Raw genomic sequence first — 23,253 nt, forward strand, 5'->3', positions numbered from 1 at the left:
CACACACACACGCACGGCCATTGAAGAGAGAAATTTGCTGGACTTTCCTCAGAAATGAGAGACGTGTACACACACACACACACAGCAGCTGCAGACAACAGTGCTGGTTTGTCGCATCCTAAACAATAGCCACTGCAGCACTTTTTCTTAAGGGCAGTGAAATATGAACTGACTTCCTCAAGTCAGGCTAAAGATCAAATCATTGCGTACTCAATACTCAGCCATATATGTTGGATTAAACCACTAATACACGGCATGAAGGGAAATTATTGATAGGCCAATTATTTATCAGCCATATACTGTATGGTTGATAAAACAACTAACAAACTGCATGAAGGGAAATTACTGATAGGCTAATTATTTCTTTGTTTTATTGTTTTTCTTGAATTTATTTTTTAACTGATGTGCTTACTGTCAACATTTTAAATGTTTTGTGAAATAACCTATACAACCAAACATAACATTTTAATCAGAAATTGAAGGCTTATTTGAATATTGAGTGAATAAAATGTGTGTTTAAAAGCGATCTTCATGCTTGCACACTTGTGGAGTTGTTTGCTGTGGTGCCAGGTACCCTGTCTGTTTCAGGACGAGGCTATTCTGCTCACGACTCATTTCCGCTGCGTTTGGGCAGCTTAAAATAAAAACGAGACACGCAGAACCACAGAGCTCAACACTTTTTTCTCACACTCAACCAGCCGCCATTACTGTCCCAGCCTGCATCACTCTCCCTCATTATGACCCGCCAAGAGTGAACATTAGTCATATGGGTGGATGGTTTTGTCAGGTTGCAGGCTCTGAAAATCAGTCATGTAGTTTCCAAGTTGTCAGCACTGACCGAAAATGGTCACATCAAGCCAATTCCCTGTCACAGTCTAGGCCATTACATCTGACACAGAAAATGTACACGTGACCGGAATCGCCACTAAAGACTAAAAAAACATGGAGAGCATGGTGTACTGCATAGAAATGCAAAACCATGGACAGCATTGATGGAGATAATTTCCAAGCACTGTTAATGACTTAAGAATATATGAATCAATTGCCTTGTATTAATATATTCCTTGTATGAATCATGTTCTTATGAAAGCAGGAACATGGCTTTTCTGTGTGCGTGTAACTTAGATTATTAGTCTGCATATGTAGAAGAGCATGTTTAGACCAGAGGTGCTAAGAAGGGTCGAACTGTGCTTCTTCCGACCTTGCAAAACTTCCACCCTTGCCTCGGACGTCAGAAATCCACCACGTGATTATCCCTGCTGAACGCTCAACTTCTGTCTATATAAACCTTGTGCGATGTGTTTATCATTGCTTCACTTTCAGCCTTGTGCTGGGAGTGTCCCCGATTGCAATTGTTGTTTGTCTAATAAATATACTTATATGCAGCTCCGGAGTCCTGAGGTAACTAGGGTGAATTTTCACCTAACAAGCATGGTGTAGTGCTCTTCAGTTGTATAGAAATGAAGCCAAAATGTGTCAAAATAAGAGCTACTATGTGTTCATATTGGAGCCAGAGTTTGCACAGTAAGTGCTTTTTGGAGCCAGCACAGGAATAGTAAAGGCAGAATCAGTCAGAACCCACCCTGTTTGGTTAAATCTCCTCCATTCTTTAGTTCCTTCAGGTTGACTTTTCAAATGAACACATAATGTCCATTGTGCAGTACTGAAATAATGCTCAATATGTTGGCTGTGTGTGTGCCTCTTTTGTCAGGTGGTTCGTCTGTGTCAGAACCCCAAGCTGGCGCTGAAGAACAGCCCTCCCTACATCTTGGACCTGCTGCCGGACACCTACCAGCACCTCCGCACGATCCTGTCTCGCTACGAGGGCAAGATGGAGACGCTGGGAGACAACGAGTACTTCCGTGTCTTCATGGAGAACCTAACTAAGAAGACCAAACAGACCATTAGCCTCTTCAAGGAAGGCAAAGAGCGCATGTACGAAGAGAACTCGCAGCCCAGGTGAGCCCAAGACCTTTGACAAACGCATTAGGCACAATGCACATCTGGTGGCACAGAAGGGGCAGGTTTGGCAAACGCATTAGGCACAATGCACAACTAGTGGCACAGGTTTGGCAAACGCATTAGGCACAATGCACATCTGGTGGCACACAAGGACAGGTTTGGCAAACGCATTAGGCACAATGCACAACTGGTGGCACAGGTTTGGCAAACGCATTAGGCACAATGCACATCTGGTGGCACACAAGGACAGGTTTGGCAAACGCATTAGGCACAATGCACAACTGGTGGCACAGGTTTGGCAAACGCATTAGGCACAATGCACAACTGGTGGCACAGGTTTGGCAAACGCATTAGGCACAATGCCCAACTGGTGGCACAGGTTTGGCAAACGCATTAGGCACAATGCTCAACTGGTGGCACAGGTTTGGCAAACGCATTAGGCACAATGCACAACTGGTGGCAAGGTTTGCTGTGCACCAGGCTTCTCAAGGAGGCTAAGTCCCCTATATGGACACTTTTACATTTGTCTGTCAACTTTCATTTAAAGTAATTATGTACGGGGGCTGTGTTACTGTGCTCAGTCTAAAATTGTGTGAGATGCTCTTTTGAAGGCCAACCTTAATTGATTTGAACACAACCATAGTTCAGTTAAATTCAATTTTATTTATATAACAATTGAAATTGTCTCTCGGGCTTTACAGACCTTCGAGCCTGAACCCCTAGAGCAAGCGCTAAGGTGACTGGGGCAAGTCCCTTTAAACAGGAAGAAACCTAGAGCAGAACCTCACCTCAAAGAAGTTGCCAAATAGCTGTGGACACTAGCACAGTTCCTCAATTTCTTAGCTGCTAAAAAGCCACAGACACAAGCTAAATAGCTGTGGACCCCAACTTGCTTGCTAAATAGCTGTGGACCCCAACTTCATTTCTGAATAGCTGTGGACACAAGCTTAGCTGCTGAATACTTGTGGATACAGTGGCTAAAAAGCTTTTGGCACTAGCTTAGCTGGGAAATAGTTTTGGATAGTAGTGCAATTGCTAAATACTGATGGATATGATCTCATTTTTGAGAGTGGCTGTGGACTGCAGCGTAGTTGCTAGTGTGTCTTAAGCGACTCAGGGGTGAGTTTTACAGCTGTGCCGTGCTGTTTGTTTTGCTTGCCTGTGCTCAACTGGCAGCACCTGTGTGGGGTCTTACCTGTTAGCATTGTGGCTCAGCCTGCCTGCCTGCACTTTAAAGCACCTGTTCAGCGCACCCTTGCCCGCGCCCGTGCTGTTCTGATCTCAGGAAGGATGGCGCAGTGAAGCGCTGTGCCCTGAGCTGGCATGGAGGAAAGAGCGCCTGAGCAGCCAGCGGTTGGTGCCCATGTGACTCTTGTGGCTGCACCTGTCTGCTCGAGCGCCAGTCTGCCCTAGTTACTGTACCGGAGAGGAACGTCATGGCACCTCTGTGGCGGGCGCCGTCTCACTCTATTGCAGACATCTGAACTAGAAGTTCATGTGTTTAGAAGGTGATTTTATCCAAAGGTAACTTACACAATTAATATGTAGCTAATTGAGATATTACAATAACGGTATTAAAAGTTCCCCTCTATGTTCATGGTATCGTATAAAAGGACCACTTGATTATTTAGGATTTTTGATATCTGAGGTGAGCGTTGCTTACCGCTGATGTACGGATGGAGTCCATGAAACTAAGAGAACTATTGTTGTTACAGATAGTGGCTTCTTTGGGCATCTACTGTATAGAAACATCATTTGTTCTGTCAGGTTGTGCGTGGTAGATGAAAGCAGAAGTGTTCCTCTCTATGGAAACAGCACTGTCAACCCGTGATGTGTCATATCACAAGTTGGGTGTCGGTACATGTGACCGTTTATGTCTGGCATTTTGTGCCAGTTAAAAGTTCAGGTAAAGTTCAGGTGTGGTTCGCGCTGAAGCCTAGGGAGGGACGATAAGCAGCTACCTGTTCCCATAAGGATGCAAATGTGTTGTGGCTGACCCGTGTTAAAGGACTGAGCACTGCTGCTGCTCCTGCCCAGCGCATGGAGATTAGATTAGCACGACACATCATGTCTGCACCAGCTGTGCTCTCAGGATGGCCTGTCTGTCGGGTATGTCTCTCACTAGCTCTCGATGCAAATAGCCAGCCGAATGAGGAAGTGGTGGACACTTTGCCCATGACACATTTAAATAGAAATATTCAAATTCCCAAGTCTATATAAATCACATTTGGTTAGTCATACTGCCTTGTGCCTGTTTCTGCCCGTGGTGTTTGTTGCCGGGTGTGTGTGTTGTGTGAATTAGATTTGTGTGTGTGCTTAATGTCTTCTGTCGGTGCATTTTTCGTCATGTCAGTCAAACATGAGCGCGTTGTGGAGTTCGCAGAAACTGTTGCTTCATGAGACTTGGTACTTGGTCATGAGTGGGCGGGAGGTGCGAGTTACCATCGCAAGCATCCCGGCATCGAGAGTTTGTCGACACAGTTACGGGCCTCACTTCCTGCTAACGCGCAGGCTTCCTGTTCCGGATTCTCACAGGCCCAAACCAGTCAGAGTTGTTTTGACAGCTAAATGAGTATAACCGTGAGACTCGACCACTCTCTCTGCCCCAGCGCAGTTTACGCTTTCCGTGACGGGGAATTAACCTTAGTCTCGAGCTTAAGTGAAGTGAAGTAAATTGAAGTGGAAAGTGATTTTCTGACGAAAGACAAATTTCGATTGTGTCCAGAGATAATCCATATCTGGGAGGTTGTTCCCGTATTCGGACTTAAGATGTGTCTACCCTGCAGGGAATTTAGCACTAGTGGCTAAAGCCTGACATGCTAATAGAGATTGAAATTGGGGGAGCACGATGTGGTGAAAGTCATATTGCAAATATTGTGGCCGGTGTGATATAATAAACAAATAGTATCATGAGTCTACTTGCTTGAGCAGCTCTATAGTATCCCCTTCAACTGTACATAAGAGGCATGTGAACCACATCTGTTTTTGAACTGGGTAATCCAAACCCATGATATGATATTACCCTTTACATGAAGGGTGAGAACTGACTTCTCCCTTTTGCCTGTGGAAAAAGTAGCAAGAGGTGGCCCTCCACCAGGTTTCAGTTCCGCCTTTTTTCTTCTTCTTCTGCTCGCTGTGAAGATATGAATAGGCTATTATAAGTGTAGGTAACACGCCTAAGCTATACTCGGCATTAATGACAACTATGAATGCATAGCCTACCATGTAAAAGTATTCTATTTAATCCTGACTTCAGCTGAAATTAGTGTTTTTGAATGATCATAGCATTACATTCATACATTTAACCTAGGGAGTAGATCTTACTTCATCAACAGTGAGTCATTTAATATAATTAAATTAGCCTAAATGTTTTCACATATGTAGCTAGAATATTGTACGTGTCGTTGCATCTCAATCATATTAAAAATGGACAAAATAGGCAACATAGCCTACACTTCGGCAAGAAAACTGTATCAAATTATGAATTTACTCTGACGGCAATGCACTTCCACCAAGTCTCCCTGGCCTGTTTGGCCCCCATGGTGTTAAGGTTGATTTAAAGTCTTTATAGCCATGAATTATTATTATTATTATTATTATAGTGCATTCAACTGGTGAATAAAAGCTGTGCACGAGCCGTTGGTCATAACTTCGTCCTGCGCTGACGAACACACCGCGCCCCCCTTCTATGCGAATGTGCACAAACTCCAGTTAAGAAACATCAAGTCAGCGGAGTTCTTAATCACGTCGTAGTACCGTTTAACAGCAATTTAGGCAATCCTAAGCCCTTTCTCAACCCCGACTTTCTTTGATGATGATTGCCCCGAGTTAAATCTGAGTAAGCCCGCTGGTCTGCACACCATACTGTCATGTGGCCATACACTGCACACTTCACAGCCTAAACAGGGACTGATTGGTCATTTCTTTATGTGCATGTTTATGGGCTTAGATAATGAGCAGACTGCACACAAACAGAAAATAGGTTGTCATGTTCTCACACATACACACAAACACACACACACAAACACACACACACACACACACACGTACAGTTTTTATGTAATTAAATTGCACCCTTTTGCGGTCATGTAATCGCACAGCTGACATTGCGATTGCACTTAGATTCATTGTGCAGCACTTATAGAAATGCAAAGCCTCTGAGGACAGGAAGGAGGATGGAAAGAAACGGCTCGCCTTTTCACCTAAAGCTGTCTGTCGTAAACATCATGGCCCTCCTCGTGAAAGATGTGGGTTGGGTTTGGGGGAGGGAGGGGCATGACCTGATGGCTGTTGCTGTGGTTCAAGAGAAGCAAGGGTGGCCTATAAGTTCCACATGGATGTGGTTGTTTAATGCTGCCGTTCCTTTTACCCTGGTAGTCGGAGCTGGGGATGATGCCACGCGAGGGTTCACCGTGTTTCCAGTAAAACAAGTTGCAAAACCAACCATTATTGTACACACACACACACACACACACACACACACACACACACACACACACACACACACACACACACACACACACACACACACACCATTATTGCAAGTTGCAAAACCAACCATTATTGTGCGCACACACACACACACACACACACACACACACACACACACACACACACACCATATTATTGACATTGTTAACAATGTCAGTTGTTGACCATGATCAGCTATGCCAGTTGATGATGACACAACACATTACGCTATATTTTGCGCATACAAACATCAAACATTTTCCACTGATGGAAGATAGACAGTGTGTGTGACTGCTTTAAATGAGGCACATAAAGTAGGAGGCAGAAGTGCTGTATTTCTAAAGCTTTCACTTTTGTTGATGCACAGAGCAGCCATCTTGGATTCTGAGGTCGGGGTTGATGAGGTTTGTCCGACTTTCCGAGTAGGAAACTGCAGGGGCCGTTCCAGTTGAAATTCCCAACTGGGAACTTAATTTCAACTTCCCAGTTCAAATGGAACGCACCATATGGTTGCTTGTAGAATTGTCAATGCTTCTTCAGGTCACCTGGGCTGGACTTATTGATCTGTTTACTATTGATCTATTTACTATTGATCTATTTCAAAACTCTGGACATTCAACAGATTGCTACTTGCCCTGGCCGTTTGATCTCTGCTTCATTTGCTGAACTCTCTAGTGGAGTTTCAGTGCATGTTGGGTGTCTAGTGGACTCCTCTCCTCTCCTCTCTCTCCCTCCTCTCCTCTCCTCTCCTCTCTCTCCCTCCTCTCCTCTCTCTGCTCTCCTCTCCCATCTCTGCTCTCCTCTCCCCTCCTCTCCCCTCCTCTCCTCTCCTCCTCATCTCTCTCCTCTCTCTCTCCTCTCCTCTCCTCTCTCTCCCCTCTTCTCCCCTCTCTCTCCTTTCCCCTCCTCTCCTCTCCCCTCCTCTCTCCCCTCCTCTCCTCATTCTCTGTCCTCCTCTCCTCTCCTCTGCAGCGAGTCATGAGTGACTGCTCTGATGTTGGTCGGTGTGGTGAAGCACGCGCTGCGCTGTGCTGCACTATTGAAATGGACAGGCTCCTCACTGGCCTTGCCTGCTCCTCACTCCTCTTGCCTGCTGCTCACTCCTCTTGCCACACGGATGTCGGGGATGTTCTAAATGTCTGCATGGAAGTGAGAGGTTGATCACTTCCCATTTCTGCGCGGCTTCTGTGCGGGGAGGTGGTGTCCGGTTGCAGCCTGGTGCGCTCCGGAGACGCTTTTAGCCGAGTCATGCTAGCCGCCATCCCCCCCACCCCCCTCCGCTTCATCGGCCTGCCGGCTGCATTCTTCATCCCTGCTCTTCCACAGAGCTCTCTGCACAGAGCCCATTGTGCCAGGTGCTAAATGTGGAAGCCTAAGATGACTTCCCATTCCCTATTAGTGCCCAGCTGCATTCCCCTGCAGGCAGCACGTCGACTAGCTTTGCCTATCTGTCTGTCTTATCTGCACTGGGAAAGGTCTGTGCGTGTGTGTGTGTGAGCGTGTGTGTGTGCTTTTGTCTCCCTGTATGCACGTGTGTGTTTGTGTGCATGACTGTGTGTGAGTGTGTGTTAGCGCGCGTGTGCGTGTGCGTGTGTGTGTGTGTGTGTGTGTGTGTGTGTGTGTGCGCGTGTGTGTGTGTGTGTGTGTGGCGGTAGGGAAATGCGGCGAGTGATAAGGTGGATGTCAGCGAGCTTGATGCGCAGGATTAGGCCCTCGTGACGCAGACGTGGCTTATTACAGATGTGCGGCCATGCAGTCCCTGCACATTGGCTTTGGTAGTCATCCACATATATTGCAAATGGTGTGTGTGTGTGTGTGTGTGTGTGTGTGTGTGTGTGTGTGTGTGTGTGTGTATGTATGTACAGGCCGGTCAATTCAAGTAAATGAGGAGGCCAACATTACCATTTCAACTGAGGTAAACCGAGAATCTAAAGGTACTGAAAAGGTATGGAAAAGATATATTTGTAATATATATTCATTTTCAGTATGTCCAGACAGGTTTAAACTGCTGTCGGTTGGCACAGAGGGATAATCATCTTTTAGATTCTCAGTTTACCTCAGTTAAAATGGTGATGTTGGCTTCCTCATTTACATTTATTGATGTTTTTTTTTGTGTGTGTGTGTGTGTGTGTGCGTGTGCGTGCGTGCGTGCACTGTGAATGGAAATGCACTGACCAGAGGTTTCCATTTCGGCTTGAATTTCACCGTCCAGTGCATCACAGCCCCTGTAACCATGGTGCTCTCACCCAGCGCAACTACCCATTTATCTACAGCACGCTAACAGAATGCTCCAACACACACACACACACACACCAACTACCGATTTATCTACAGCACGCTAACAGACCAGCGCAACTACCCATTTATCTACAGCACGCTAACAGAATGCTCACACACACACACACACACACACACACACACACACACACACACACAGAGACAGAGACACACACACACATGGGCCCAATAACAGTCATCATTGAATTGCAATCCTCATCACACACACAAAGAACATTTACTCAAAAGTGCTAGCAGAATGCTCCCACACACACACACACACACACACACACACACACACACACACACACACACACACAAACTCTCGGCTTGGTTTGGTGAGGTGAACTCGAATCCTGAGTGATCATTCCAGTGTTGGGGCTAGATGCTCAAACTCTTGGCCGGTTGCGGTGTCTCAGAGGCCCCTTCCTTCGCAGCCTGTTCAAGGCAAGATTATCATGGTGTTCTGTAAACATGCACAACAAGGCTGGGGGACGTAGTGCTAAGTCACCCCACAGCACACCACTAGCATTCAGCCCGCTGCTATTGCTCACCTGCAAGCCGCTATCCCACAATGCAGCTCACCTAAGGGCTGGTCCTCAAGCCAGGCGCAGCATAGACTGCATCGGGAAGCTGGCAACAGTTGTTGCCGTTGGAATCCGGCAGTTCCACACTCATTGGACATCAGAAGTGTCAGTCAAAGGAGTGGACACGAATGGAAATCATGCTGTTACGCTTTTGTGGACTGTGGACCCAGTTAGCATTTAACCAGTGACTCCACATCAGGCAAAAGATCACTGTACCAAGGCATTGCCCAATTACTGAAAAAAAAGAATGTGTTTTCCTAGGTAGATGCTGCGCTGAGGCTGTGGTCTGGTTGGTTCTGTTTCATGTGGGCCAGCAGGGTCCCCTTCCGTCCTTGGCTGGGAACGATACAATGTTGGTCATTTGACTCGTTTGACTTTATTAGTAGTAGTAGTCAGAGATCTGCCTCACTTTCAGAGCATCAGCGAGTGTTAGGTCTAGAGAGTCCCTCTGCCTCACTTTCAGAGCATCAGCGAGTGTTAGGTCTAGAGAGTCCCTCTGCACACCCTTCGCACCGCAGAGCTGTCTCACTTCCCCTTTTTAAACATGCAAGCTGACACACTCACATTTGGTTCCACTTGCCAGTTTTTTTTTAAATGTTTTATATATAAATGAAGTGACTGTTGGTTTTGCATTCTGGCACTATTGATAACGATTCATGTCAGAAGTTCATTAATAGTTAGCGCCCCTCATGTTCAGGTATATTGGTTGTGCAGTGGTTAGCAGCAGTGCCCTTCAAGCAGTGGTCCCAGGTTCGATTGGGCCATTGGAGCTCCTGCGACTGCCCTATTGTTTCCGTGACGACTAGGATTCACCACAGCAGCCGCTCTTTTGACCCTCTCCGCTGACCAACACCATGTTCCCTAATGCTACGGAATGGGAATAACCGTACTGTTGACACGGAAAAAACATTCTGCACCGATAATATTCAAACTACTGGAACAGAATCGAATTCCATAGCAATACTACACTCATTAGTTCTGGATTCGTAGCCTTAGTTGGCCTTTTTTAAAAGAGATATATATATATATGCACATTATATACGTCTTTCTCCCAAAGTGTTTTTCCCCTCCACGTTGAAAGCTCAGACTAAAAGCAGCATGATGGCAGGGTTGGTTGGTTGGATGGTTGGACTGAATGCTGTGTGATTCACGGTCATAGCTAAAAATGAAGTGAGTTTATTAGTCTCACGCCAGCTACGTTTACTTCATAATCCCCCGCCCCTGCCAAAAAAACTACTTTGACACATGCTGCCATATATTAGCATTGTAGTGAAGCACTGTGTATGCTGCCATATTAGCGTTGTAGTGAAGCACCGTACATACACATGCTGCCATATTAGCATTGTAGTGAAGCACTGTGCATACACATGCTGCCATATTAGCATTGTAGTGAAGCACTGTGCATACTAGGGATGGGCATAATTAATCGACGATCGATTAATTGATCATTAAGAATTTCCTCAATGAAATAATTTTTTCATCGATTAAAACTAATGCATGTTCTGTTGCGTAGTGTGCGTGTAATTTATTTATTTTAGGGCTGTCAAAGTTAACGCGTTATTCTATGAGATTATTGTGGCGGAGATTAATGCAATCAAATATTTGAACGCAGTTAACGCAACTTTGTTTACTTCCGGTGCGCGTTGACCCGTGGCACGAAACCGCCCCTTGTCTGCAGTCAGTTAGATAGAAGAGACCGAGACGGTAGTTGAAGATGGAGAGAGCTGAGGGATTGTTGGGCGGAAAGTTTCTGTTTAAGAGGCAAAATGACAGAACAATCGACAAAACTAAAGTTGTATGTAGCATTTGTCAAGCTGAATGTAGCTATCACAGAAGCAGCTCGTGTTTAAGTTATCACCTTAATGCAAAGCACCCGACAGAAAGCAGTCCCAGGTTAGATGGTCGCCAACCCACACTCCACGACTTCTCTAGGAAATTAACTAGACCAGTCCGTGAAAAGGTTACCAACGCTGTAGCAGTTTAGGTTGCGGGTGACTGTCGGCCCATCAACATAGTTGAAGACGGTGGGCTGACTGAGGTGATTCGAATTGCTTCAGGGGACAATTCTTACGATTTACCGTCGAGGGGCACCATTGTGTCTCGCATACATTCCTTGGCTGATGGCGAGAGAGCACGAACAAAATACAATTAAACAACAGTGTCTAAAATAATGAATGAAGTGATTACTCGTTAATTTATAAGATTTAGTCTTTAGAAGAAAACAAACTTTTAATCACGATGAATCTAGCTGAATGAATTTCAAATCGTGAGATTAATTAGTTAGAGAGAAAAAAAAACGAAGGTCAGTTGTGTTTATGAGCACCGGCTTCTAGCTGTCGGCTCCGCTGCTTAAGAGTACAGCAGCGCATATTTTCAAGTGTAACCATTGAACGGATCCCGTTTAACTGCCACAAGAGTTGTTCATCTTGTAATAAATATCTCAATGAGGAAACACGCTGTGTTTTTTCTATTTTCACTGCATTTTAATATAGCCTATAAATAGTGAATTTTAATATAAAAATATTAATGATTAATCGAAAATCGATCGTTAATTCTCCCGACGATCGATTAAGACAATTTAATCGAATGCCCATCCCTAGTGCATACACATGCTGCCATATTAGCATTGTAGCGCATAAGGTACAATATAGCGATGGAGGAATAATCATGAGTCCCCTAATGAGAGAAACCGGAAGGAAGGTAGCTGTTTTGCTTCTGAGGTCCGAATCCACATAGCTGGCCAAAATGGTGTTGATTAAATGGCTGGAATGGATGCTTGGCCCCATAGGAAAGCTGTGCTTAGCACTGAAGCGCTAGCTGTCAGCCGACTGCTTCTGCACAGGCTCATGAAGGACAGTAGGGCACCAGAGAAACGAAACGGTCATCATTCCAGCACGTCTGGCAGAGACTGGTCTGTGTAACATGAGTCTGCAGAGAGGGCACTGTGTGTGTGTGTGTGTGTGTGTGTGTGTGTGTGTGTGCGTGCGTGCGCGCTTTCTCTCACAAACACACACATGCACATGCATCTGCTGTCACTGCTGTTTCCTGACAGAGATCCGGTGTAAAGCCAGTTCCGGCGAGTTAAATTTACAAAGTGATGACTGCAAGGAAAGGACCAGCCCAGAATTTCCATCCGACGTGCTTAATCACGGCACACATCCATACTGACTGACTGCACCATAGAGCTTAATCACGGCACACATCCATACTTGACTGACTGCACCATAGAGCTTAATCACGGCACACATCCATACTTGACTGACTGCACCATAGAGCTTAATCACAGTGCCCATTCATACTGACTGTAAACGGACCTAAGAGCTTAAACAGAGCACAGATCCATACTGATGGTCTGCCGCATGTAAGCTTGGCTCCGGCCGCCTGAGCCTCCTCAGGTCCTCGGACTGAACACAGGAAGTGCTGCAGGCTGGAAGATGCTGGGTCAGCCCACACACACACACCGCTAGAGGTTGGAGCCCATGGGGAAGATGCTGGGTCAGCCCACACACACACACACACACACACACACACACACACACACCGCTAGAGGTTGGAGCCCATGGGGAAGAGGGGGAAGAGGGTGGAGCCGGTCATTGGCATGGTGGTGCTGAGTCACCGGTGTGGGGGACAGACAGACAGACAGACAGGCAGACAGACAGGCAGACAGGCAGACAGGCAGACAGGCAGACAGGCAGACAGGCAGACAGGCAGACAGACAGAGAGGTGGGGGGGGTGAGTGAGTGCTAAAGCTAAAGAGCGAGAGAGTGTTAAAGGGTGAGTGAGAGGGAGCGAGCTAAAGGGAGACGGAGAGCTAAAGGGAGACACAGACAGAGAGAGAGCTAAAGTGTGCGTGAGAGAGGATATTCAGTGATTCACTGTTGTGTGGGAGGGAGGGGGGGGGTTAGGGTAGGGTGAGCATGATCTGAGGTTTGGGAGAGGACACTTCACAGAAAGAACAGGAAGCAACAGAGTAAGGGAGAGCGATATGTGGACGAGAGGGAGCGGGATCGAGCTGAAATGTGGGAGGGGAGATGGCAAACGAAATGGAGATGTTTAGGGCTGGAGGGTGTGGAAGCGTTTGGGGAGACTCCCTGATCAGAGATGTTTGGTGGATTGGCGGTTCAAGAGGGTGTGGTGTTGTTGGGGAGATGGCACTGATCAGAGAAGTTTGGTGGATTGGCGGTTCAAGAGGGTGTTGTGTTGTTGGGGAGATGATGCTGATCAGACACGTTTGGTGGATTGGCGGTTCAAGAGGGTAGTGTTGTTGGGGAGATGATGCTGGTCAGAGATGTTTTGTGGATGGGAGTGTGTGATAGTGTGTGATGGCTGAAGTGATGTGGGCACTATGGCTGAATATGTGTTAGCGGTGGACATGGAAATGTAAGTAGAGCAGGATGGCATAGATGGTGTGGGTGGGGATGGGGATGGTGATGGTGTGGGTGGAACAGCACTAGTTCAGCTGGTGCAGGAGTAAGTTATGGATTATAATATAATATGGCATAAGCCCAAAGTTCACCACAGAATCCTGATTCACTCGTTCCCCTCTCTGAAGGTCTTCATCAATGTCACTATTTCAATCTCCTGTCTCTACCTGTGTGTGTGTGTGTGTGTGTGTGTGTGTGTGTGTGTGTGTGTGTGTGTGTGTGTGTGTGTGTGTGTGTGTAATCATTTTTATTATTATTTTCTATTTTTTTTTTAGTTTCTGTATTATCTCTTCTGTATTTCCTCCTTTATGTTCCCTTATCTAGACCCTGTGTGTGTGACGACCCATACTCACTCGCTCTCACTTTCGATCCTAGACAGACTCTCTCTCTCGCTCTCTCTCTCTCTCGCTCTCTCTCTCTCTCTCTCTCTCTCTCGCTCTCTCTCTCGCTCTCTCTCTCTCTCTCTCTCTCTCTAAGTATCTGTTCCTCCGTGCTGCTGCCTTTATTCACTGCAAACAGGAAACAGGAAGGGAACAGCCAGCTGTTGGGCAAAGGTCACCAGCAGGGGGGCGGGGGCAAGGGAGTGCTCTGCCTGTTGTCACGGCAACAACAAGGAGAGGCCAGCCAGCCATTGGGGGGGGTAATAGAAATTGTCTACGTATGTGCGCGCGCACACACACACAGACACACACACACGGACCCTCACTTTCAATGCTGTAAGGTTAGCCAAACCCCTGTAGACAGTGGCCCACTCCTTCTCTCTGCAGTTGTGTACACACACAGACACACACACAGACCCTCACCTTTATTTCTATAGGGTTAACAGCGGCCCACTCCTTCTCTCTGCAGTTGTACACACACACACACACACACACACACACACACACAGACCCTCACCTTTATTTCTGTAGGGTTAACAGCGGCCCACTCCTTCTCTCTGCAGCTGTACACCAACTTGTTTTCCTTCCTCCACGGTGGGGATGGGCCTAAGGTGACGCCCACTCACGTGCCTCTCTCCCCACTTGGAGGGAAAAGGAGAACTTGCAGGGGTGTGTGTGTGTGTGTGTGTGTGTGTGTGTGTGTCCAAGCAGCTGAAGAGTGAGTCCATTGAGTCGAAGTGCAGCTGGACGACCACCCCCACCCCTCCCCCTCCCACTCTCCTTTTTACCAACACTACACACCCACATACGCCCCCCCCCCCCATCTCCTGTATGAGACAAAGAGAGAGGAAAGAGACAGGCATCAGGATCATCAGGATCATTCATAGAGAGAGAGAATGAATGAGTAGTATGAATTAGTAGTGAGAATGAGTAGTAGTGAATTCCAGTGAGAGTGAGTTAGTATTGCTAGTAAGGAATTGGAGAGACAGAGAGAGTAAGTTTGAGTGAGTAAGTGAGATTTAGTAGTAGGCTATAGACTGAGAGAGAGAGAGAGAGAGACTTGGAGGGAGGGACGGAGGGAGAGAGAGACTTGGAGGGAGGGAGGGAGAGAGAGACTTGGAGGGAGGGAGGGATGGCTCATTCATAGTCTGCTCGCTGCATCAGCTCGCAGGCTAAACAAACACCCACAGCCCAGCAGACCTGTTCAGAGATGCTGTTTACTCAGTGACCAAACACACCAAGTAGCCCTCTTCTGTGTGTGTGTGTGTGTGTGAGGATTGGGTGGTCTGTGTGTTAAGGTAAAGGCGTACACAGTGTTTGTAGGGTAGGAGAAGATTCAAGCATTTCTGCTGCCACAGCTCTTATGCTGGAGCTGTGCCTGCATGCGTACACACACACACACACACTCCCACTCACAGACAGAGGGCCTTTTGTGACGATCACCAGTTTCTCTTGGCCTGCTCAAAGATAGCAGGAAAACATGCGTGTACGCACAGGCTAAATACAAGAATGCATACATGCTCTCTCCCTTTGAAATGTACACTTCCGCCTCTGCATCGTCCCTACCCAACCAATGGAAAAATGCACATTGAGCTAGATATCTGAGCGTGAGGAAGTGTGTGTTTGTGTGTGTGTGTTTGTGTGTGATTAACCTGCAAATCAGAAGGGACATGTTCTGATGGCCACAGCTGTGAGCAATGAAGGCTTGTTGCCACCAGACGCACACGCACAGACGCACAGGCACACAGGCACAGACGCACACGCACGCCGACGCACGCCGACGCACGCCGACGCACACAGACGCACACAGACGCAGGCGCACACAGACGCAGGCGCACACAGACGCACAGACGCACAGACGCACAGACGCACACACACTGAGGTGCGTGGGCGTAATGGCCCCCTCCTGCCTCAGCTCTCAGAGCTCTCTGCCCTCACAGCGATCCTTCTGGGAAGGTGACGTATGCCTGTGTTTCTGAGAAACTAGGAGAGAGCAGACATGCGTTGCCTAGTTGACTGAAAGTGATCCCTGGGTTATTGTGTGAGTGTGAAGCAATCATTCACACCCCTATCTAGTGTGAGTTATGTAGATCAGAAACAGATCAGTCCTTAAAATGTTTGCCTCTCCTACTCGCTCCTTATCTATCTTCTTCCTCCCCCTTTCATCATCTCTCTCTCTCTCTCTCTCTCTCTCTCTCTCTCTCTTTCTCTCTCCCTCTCTCTCTCTGTGTTGCTCTGTTAACCTGTTTCTTTTCCTCCCTCCCCCCCATCTCTCTCTGTCATGTGGTAAAGTGGGGTGTCCTGTGCAGCTTTGTGCTGTGTGTGTGTGTGTGTGTGTGTTGGTTCGGTGTCCTGTGCAGCTTTGTGCTGTGTGTTGGTTCAGTGTCCTGTGCAGCTGCAGGTCTGTGCTGTGTGTGTGTGTGTGTGTGTGTGTGTGTGTGTGTGTGTGTGTGTGTTGGTTCGGTGTCCTGTGCAGCTTTGTGCTGTGTGTTGGTTCAGTGTCCTGGGCAGCTGCAGCTCTGTGCTGTGTGTGTGTGTGTGTGTTGGTTCGGTGTCCTGTGCAGCTTTGTGCTGTGTGTTGGTTCAGTGTCCTGGGCAGCTGCAGCTCTGTGCTGTGTGTGTGTGTGTGTGTGTGTGTGTGTGTGTGTGTGTGTGTGTGTGTGTGTGTGTGTGTTGGTTCGGTGTCCTGTGCAGCTCTGTGCAGCGTGTTGGTTCGGTGTCCTGTGCAGCTGCAGCTCTGTGCTGTGCTGTGCTGTGTGTGTGTGTGTGTGTGTGTGTGTGTGTGTGTGTGTTGGTTCAGTGTCTTTCTTGCACAATTCCCCACTGTGCTGCCCAGTAAATCATGGCTTTCTTTCCCACTTCCTCCCCCTGCTGCTCGCTGCAGCTCCAAAAACTGCTTCTGTCTCTCTCTCTCTCTCGCACGCTCTCTCGCTCTCTCTCTCTCATTTTCTCTCTCATTTTCTATCATTCAATCACGCTCTCTCTCTCTCTCTCTCTCTCTCTTCTCTTCTCTCTCTTGGTCAGTGGCGTGCCCATGGCCCGAGGAATCAAAAGTATCAGACAGACAGACAGACAGACATGTCCATCCTCCACTTCCACCCCAGCGATTGCCCTACAGGCTCTGCTAACATGCTCACTCACTCACTCACTCACTCACTCACTCACTTGCGCTCTCTCTCTCTCTCTCTCTCTCTCTCTCTCTTTCAGTGTCTTTTCTCCTCCTATCTTTCTCTCTCATCTCTCTCACAGCAAGGCTCTTCACCTAACATGGGAGAATGTAGCTGAAGAGTACCGAGTGCCGCATAACTAACATTTTGTACAAACGTTTAGAACACCGGGTTCTGTCGTGGTTTCCTGAAGTTCAGTCTCTGAGAGGTTCAAGAGTGCTGAGAGCCGCTAAACAAACATTTAGTACAAACGTTTAGAACCCAGTGTCCTGTCATACAAACGTTTAGAACCCAGTGTTTTGTCATACAAACGTTTAGAACCCAGTGTTCTGTCATACAAACGTTTAGAACCCAGTGTCCTGTCGTTTAGAACCCAGTGTCCTGTCATACAAACGTTTAGAACCCAGTGTCCTGTCATCAGTTCCTGATGCTCAGTCTCAGAGGCTCCTTCCATCTCCCTCTGTCGCTGACTACATCAGCCCTGCCAGCATCTCTCTGTGTGTGTGTGTGTGTGTGTGTGTGTGTGTGTGTGTGTGTGTGTGTGTGTGTGTGTGTGTGTGTGTGTGTGTGTGTGTGTGTGTGTGTGTGTGTGTGTATGTGTGTGTCCCTCTACATCAGCCCTGCCAACATCCATCTCTGATGGGTTTGGATGTTTTGGTGACATTCTACAGCAAACCAAGGAAAGGGGGGATTAAGGTGTGAAGGAAACCTTGAGCAGGTGGACTGTGTGTGTGTGTGTGTGTGTGTGTGTGTGTGTGTGTGTGTGCGCGCCACTGAATTGACCCTTATTGGGGCTCTGTGTGGTGTGTGTGTGTGTGTGATGTGTGTGTTATTTACATGTACTTCCCCTCTGCTGCTCCCTCAGGCGGAACCTCACCAAGCTGTCTCTGATCTTCAGTCACATGCTGGCCGAGCTCAAGGCCATCTTCCCCAACGGCCTCTTCCAGGGCGACAACTTCCGCATCACCAAGGCCGACGCCGCAGAGTTCTGGAGACGGTCGTTCGGAGACAAGTGAGTGTGGGCCGCGGCAGGTCACATGGTGTACCAGGGGGCTGGGATCGCCCCCGCCCCCCCTCCCAGTTCTGTTTCCACCCCCCTGTCCCTCCTCCAGTACCACACCACTGACTTGGCTTCATCCTACTTTAGAGCTGCGCCCCAAATCCCCCCCCCCCCCCCCCATGGGTCTGAAACTTAAAGCAGCAATAAGGAGTTCTGTTCCAAAACTAGCACGCTAACTGCCTAAAAGGCTTGCAACACACACACACACACACACACACACACACACACACACACACACTAAAGGCATGCAACACACACACACACACATTAGGCATGCAAAAACCTTGCAAACACCACAAACAGCCCAGTTGACACCGATAGAAGCTTGCCAACACACTAACTGGTGTCTTTTGGCAGTATAGCTGGCAATGTCATGCTGTGAAAGCTTCCAGCCAGGAAACACAGAACTACATAGTGGATGGATGGCTAGTGGGAAAGACACAGGTGTTTATCTGTCCTTGAGGATGATGCCAAAACTAGTTGCCTATAAAACCATACCTCAAAAAGTGTCATTGTTGGAGTGTTACTTTAAAATACCTCCAAAAGGAATCAGTTCCTTTTTAACAGTGCTGTAATCAAGCCCTATAAGCTGGCTTCCCAACGCTCATCTGTGTGATTCTTGATCTGAGTGTGTCTGTGTGTGTGTGTGTGTGTGTTTTAGTAAACTAGATGCCCATCCTCTGTGATTCTTGATCTGAATGTGTGTGTGTGTTTTAGTAAACTAGAGGCTCTGCACACTGTACCCGTTATCCACTGCCGTGCCCTCAATGTGAAACCTAGCTTGAATGGTGTGTGTGTGTGTGTGTGTGTGTGTGTGTGTGTGTGTGTGTGTGTGTGAATGTAGGTTATCCCAACACTGGTCCAGAATTAGGAATGTAGGCTATCTGTAGTGAACGTGAAGTGTGACTGCCAGCTCAATTCACCTCTGTCTTATTTAGAATGAGTACAGACATATTCTACTAGTGACCCAAATATTAAAAATAAGTGTTAATTTTGTGTGTGTGTTTGTGTGTGTGTCCCTATGTGGTTTTCTGTCCATCTTTGTGTGTTTTTGTGACTGTGTGTTTCTCTCTGTTTGTTTGTCTGTGTGTGTGTGTGTGTGTGTGTGCACACGTGCGCAGGACCATTGTGCCATGGAAGGGTTTCCGGCAGGCGCTTCATGAGTTCCATCCCATCAGTTCAGGCCTGGAGGCCATGGCCCTCAAGTCCACCATCGACCTCACGTGCAACGACTACATCTCCGTCTTTGAGTTCGACATCTTCACCAGGCTCTTCCAGGTGGGGCGCACACACACACACACTCACACAGATGATGGTGCTAGGAGTGATCGCGTTAATAACACACTCACACACTCACACAGATGATGGTGCTAGGAGTGATCGCGTTAATAACACACTCACACACTCACACAGATGATGGTGCTAGGAGTGATCGCGTTAAACACACTCACACACTCACAGAGGATGGTGCTAGGAGTGATTGCGTTAATAACACACTCACACAGATGATGGTGCTAGGAGTGATCGCGTTAATAACACACTCACACTCTCACACAGATGATGGTGCTAGGAGTGATCGCGTTAATCACACACTCACACACTCTCACAGATGATGGTGCTAGGAGTGATCGCGTTAATAACACACTCACACACTCTCACAGATGATGGTGCTAGGAGTGATAGCGTTAATAACACACTCACACACTCACACAGATGATGGTGCTAGGAGTGATCCTCCGTTTGGTCAGTGAAGGGTTCCTCAAGTCAAAGCTATTTAAAGGACTTTGGCAGCGAGCCCTTGGTTATCTGTCCTACAGTGAGATCATCATGTGGCAGAAATGAAATTAGTTTTAGAGAACTGAATGAGCAAGAGGAAGAGACACACACACACACACACACACACACACACACTCTTTGTGTGTGTGTCTCTTCCTGCTTCTGTCTCCGCCCGTGTCTGTTGAGTATGAAACGTGTGAAACAGGGGTGTGTTGGCCCCTGAAGCACACTCACTCTCACACACACACGCACACACACACATTCACGCACACATACACACTCACTCTCACTCGCACGCACACACACACACATTCACTCACTCTCACACACACACTCTCACACACACACACACGCACACACACACATTCACTCTCTCACACACACACACACACACACACACACACACACACACACACACACACACTCTCACTCACTCTCACTCGCAGCGACTCCAGGCCTTATTTTTTTGGTCTTGTTTCTCATTCATGCCTTTACTGTTTTAGAACTCAGAGTTTTATTTATTTTATTCCGCTGGCTTTCAGGATCGGAGTGTCAGTTGTTCACTGTTCTCTGCAGCTGATTTAAAAGGCTCCGCTCCCTGTTCTCTGCAGTTGATTAAAAGGCTGCGCTCTGACAGGCTATCTCCCCCCTGCTGCTATTTCAAGTCTCCAGGACCAAATCTACCTCATGCCGGGTGGATTCATTTAATTCCTCGTGCCAATCTGCATACCTGATTCTCTATCCTTTTTTCACACGCTGTTATGTAGAACCTTACAGCAGGAGATGGGTTTGGGTATCAGGGATGCTGCGGCAGGAGATGGGTTTGGGTATCAGTGATGCTGCAGCAGGAGATGGGTTTGGGTATCAGTGATGCTGATGCTGCAGCAGGAGATGGGTTCGGGTATCAGTGATGCTGCCGCAGGAGATGGGTTTGGGTACCAGTGATGCTGCGCCAGGAGATGGGTTTGGGTATCAGTGATGCTGATGCTGCAGCAGGAGATGGGTTTGGGTAGCAGTGATGCTGCAGCAGGAGAGGGGTTTGGGTATCAGTGATACAGGAGATGGGTTTGGGTATCAGTGATACAGGAGATGGGTTTGGGTATCAGTGATGCTGCAGCAGGAGATGGGTTTGGGTATCAGTGATACAGGAGATGGGTTTGGGTATCAGTGATGCTGCAGCAGGAGATGGGTGTGGGTATCAGTGATGCTGCAGCAGGAGATGGGTGTGGGTATCAGTGATGCTGATGCTGCAGCAGGAGATGGGTTTGGGTAGCAGTGATGCTGCAGCAGGAGATGGGTTTGGGTAGCAGTGATGCAGGAGATGGGTTTGGGTACCAGTGATGCTGATGCTGCAGCAGGAGAGGGGTTTGGGTATCAGTGATGCTGCAGCAGGAGAGGGGTTTGGGTATGTGGGTATCAGTGATGCTGCATCAGGAGAGGGGTTTGGGTATGTGGGTATCAGTGATGCTGCAGCAGGATCTCAGCTCTTGCATCATTTGTATCTTTAGAAGTTAGTTCACTTCGGTGACGGCCTCGCAGAACACCCAACTAATCACTCACACACACACACACACATGCATAAACACACACACACACACACATGCGCACACTCGTTTATCTAAGCCATCAGAACTGGCATTAAAGGGATGCACATTTGGCGGCATGGGGCTACATCATTAGCGTGAGTGCTTGGCGCAGTCATTACAGCGGGTGCACAGTTTGGCGTTCCTGCTGAGAGGGTAATGCTAACATTACTTACCTTTTAACGACCTTCTCTCTCTCCATCTCCTTCCCTTTCTCTCTCTCTCTCTCTCTCTCTGTCCCTCTCTCTCTCTCCCCATCTCTCTCTCCCTCCCTCTCTCTCTCTCTCTCTGTCCCTCTCTCTCTCTCTCTCTCTCTCCCCCTTTCTCTCTCTTTCGCTCTCTGTCCCTCTCTCTCTCTCTCTCTCCCTGTCCCTCTCCTTCCCTCTCTCTCTCTCTCACTCTCTCTCTCTCTCTCTCTCTCTCTCTCTATACCTCTCTCTGTCTATCTCTCTCTCTCTCTCTGTCCATCTCTCTCTCCCCCACTCAACCCAACTGTGCTGTAATGGATGGAGCAGCTGTGGAGTGGCAGTGGGGAGGAGATGGGAGTGCATTGGGTGGGATGGCAACAGTGTGTGTGCTTTGGAGGCAGGAGTGCAGCTCTGATATGTGTTGTGTGCTGTGGAGGCAGTAGTGCAGCTCTGTTGTGTGCTTTGATGGTGATGTACGTTTGACACATTGCAATGCCGAGAAGTGCCGCTTCCAACACCAGTAGTCTTCCTGTTTGCATGAGAGCCAATGGCAGCTATGGCCAAAGCTGATGTCCACTACCGTTCAGATGGGTTCAGTTTGGGGTCACTCAGCAGGAGGCTGATCACAGCACGCACGCACACACACACACACACACACACACAATGAAGAGTTTCAATGCCTCTTTTGGAAGCCTGAGGGAAAAATCTCCCAATGTTTCCATACGGTGATGCTTTTGCATGTAGTTCTTATCAAGCACTTTCATCTAGGCCCGTGTGTCAGTACACGGCCCATGTGTTTGCCTGTCATTGTGCAAAGAGCGCTTGCTATCATTTCATATCATTTACTTGAACCACGGCGAGCGGAAGGGCTGTTGCTTAACTGCAGCAGCTGCTGGGGGGAGAGTATTGTGAAGACTTGTGGAAGTGTGGTGAGTAGCTCCTCACAGGACAAGATGGCGGAGCAGGTAGTGAGTACATAGAGGACTGAGGAGTCTTGAGGAGGTAGATAGCGATGCAGATGAAGGTTGTGAATAGAGACTGTAACCTTGTGTGTGGCGGTGTTGACAGTGCTGTGCTTAATCATGGCCTGTGTGCATGTGTGCTTCCTCTGCTGCCCAGTGCTGTGCTCAATCATGGCCTGTGTGCGTGTGCGTGTGCGTGTGCGTGTGCGTGTGCGTGTGCGTGTGCGTGTGTGTGTGTGTGTGTGTGTGTGTGTGCATGTGTGCTTCCTCTGCCTGCCCACTGCTCTGGTGGAGTTCCACATGAGCACATGAGTCCTCTACGAGTGTGTGACTTCTTTACGGAGAGAAGAGGAAGAGAGGGGTTTCAGCGCTGTAATGACAGGGTTGGGCTCACAGTGTGGTTTAGATGGCTGGGCC

The 23,253-nt window shown here is 47.9% G+C and overlaps 1 protein-coding gene across 2 annotated transcripts in view; it reads left to right on the forward strand.

Moving 5' to 3' along the window:
* cbl (Cbl proto-oncogene, E3 ubiquitin protein ligase) overlaps positions 1 to 23,253 on the forward strand; it is a 42,507-nt gene that overhangs the window by 3,801 nt on the left and 15,453 nt on the right. For both annotated transcript variants that reach the window (XM_031583831.2, XM_031583832.2), the window contains exons 2-4: positions 1,712 to 1,959; positions 18,133 to 18,279; positions 19,449 to 19,605. In XM_031583831.2, the coding sequence (XP_031439691.1) occupies positions 1,712 to 1,959; positions 18,133 to 18,279; positions 19,449 to 19,605 (552 nt within the window). The remainder of the gene's footprint in view (positions 1 to 1,711; positions 1,960 to 18,132; positions 18,280 to 19,448; positions 19,606 to 23,253) is intronic.

Source organism: Clupea harengus, chromosome 17 (assembly GCF_900700415.2).
Source record: "Clupea harengus chromosome 17, Ch_v2.0.2, whole genome shotgun sequence".
Taxonomy (NCBI): Eukaryota; Metazoa; Chordata; class Actinopteri; order Clupeiformes; family Clupeidae; genus Clupea; species Clupea harengus.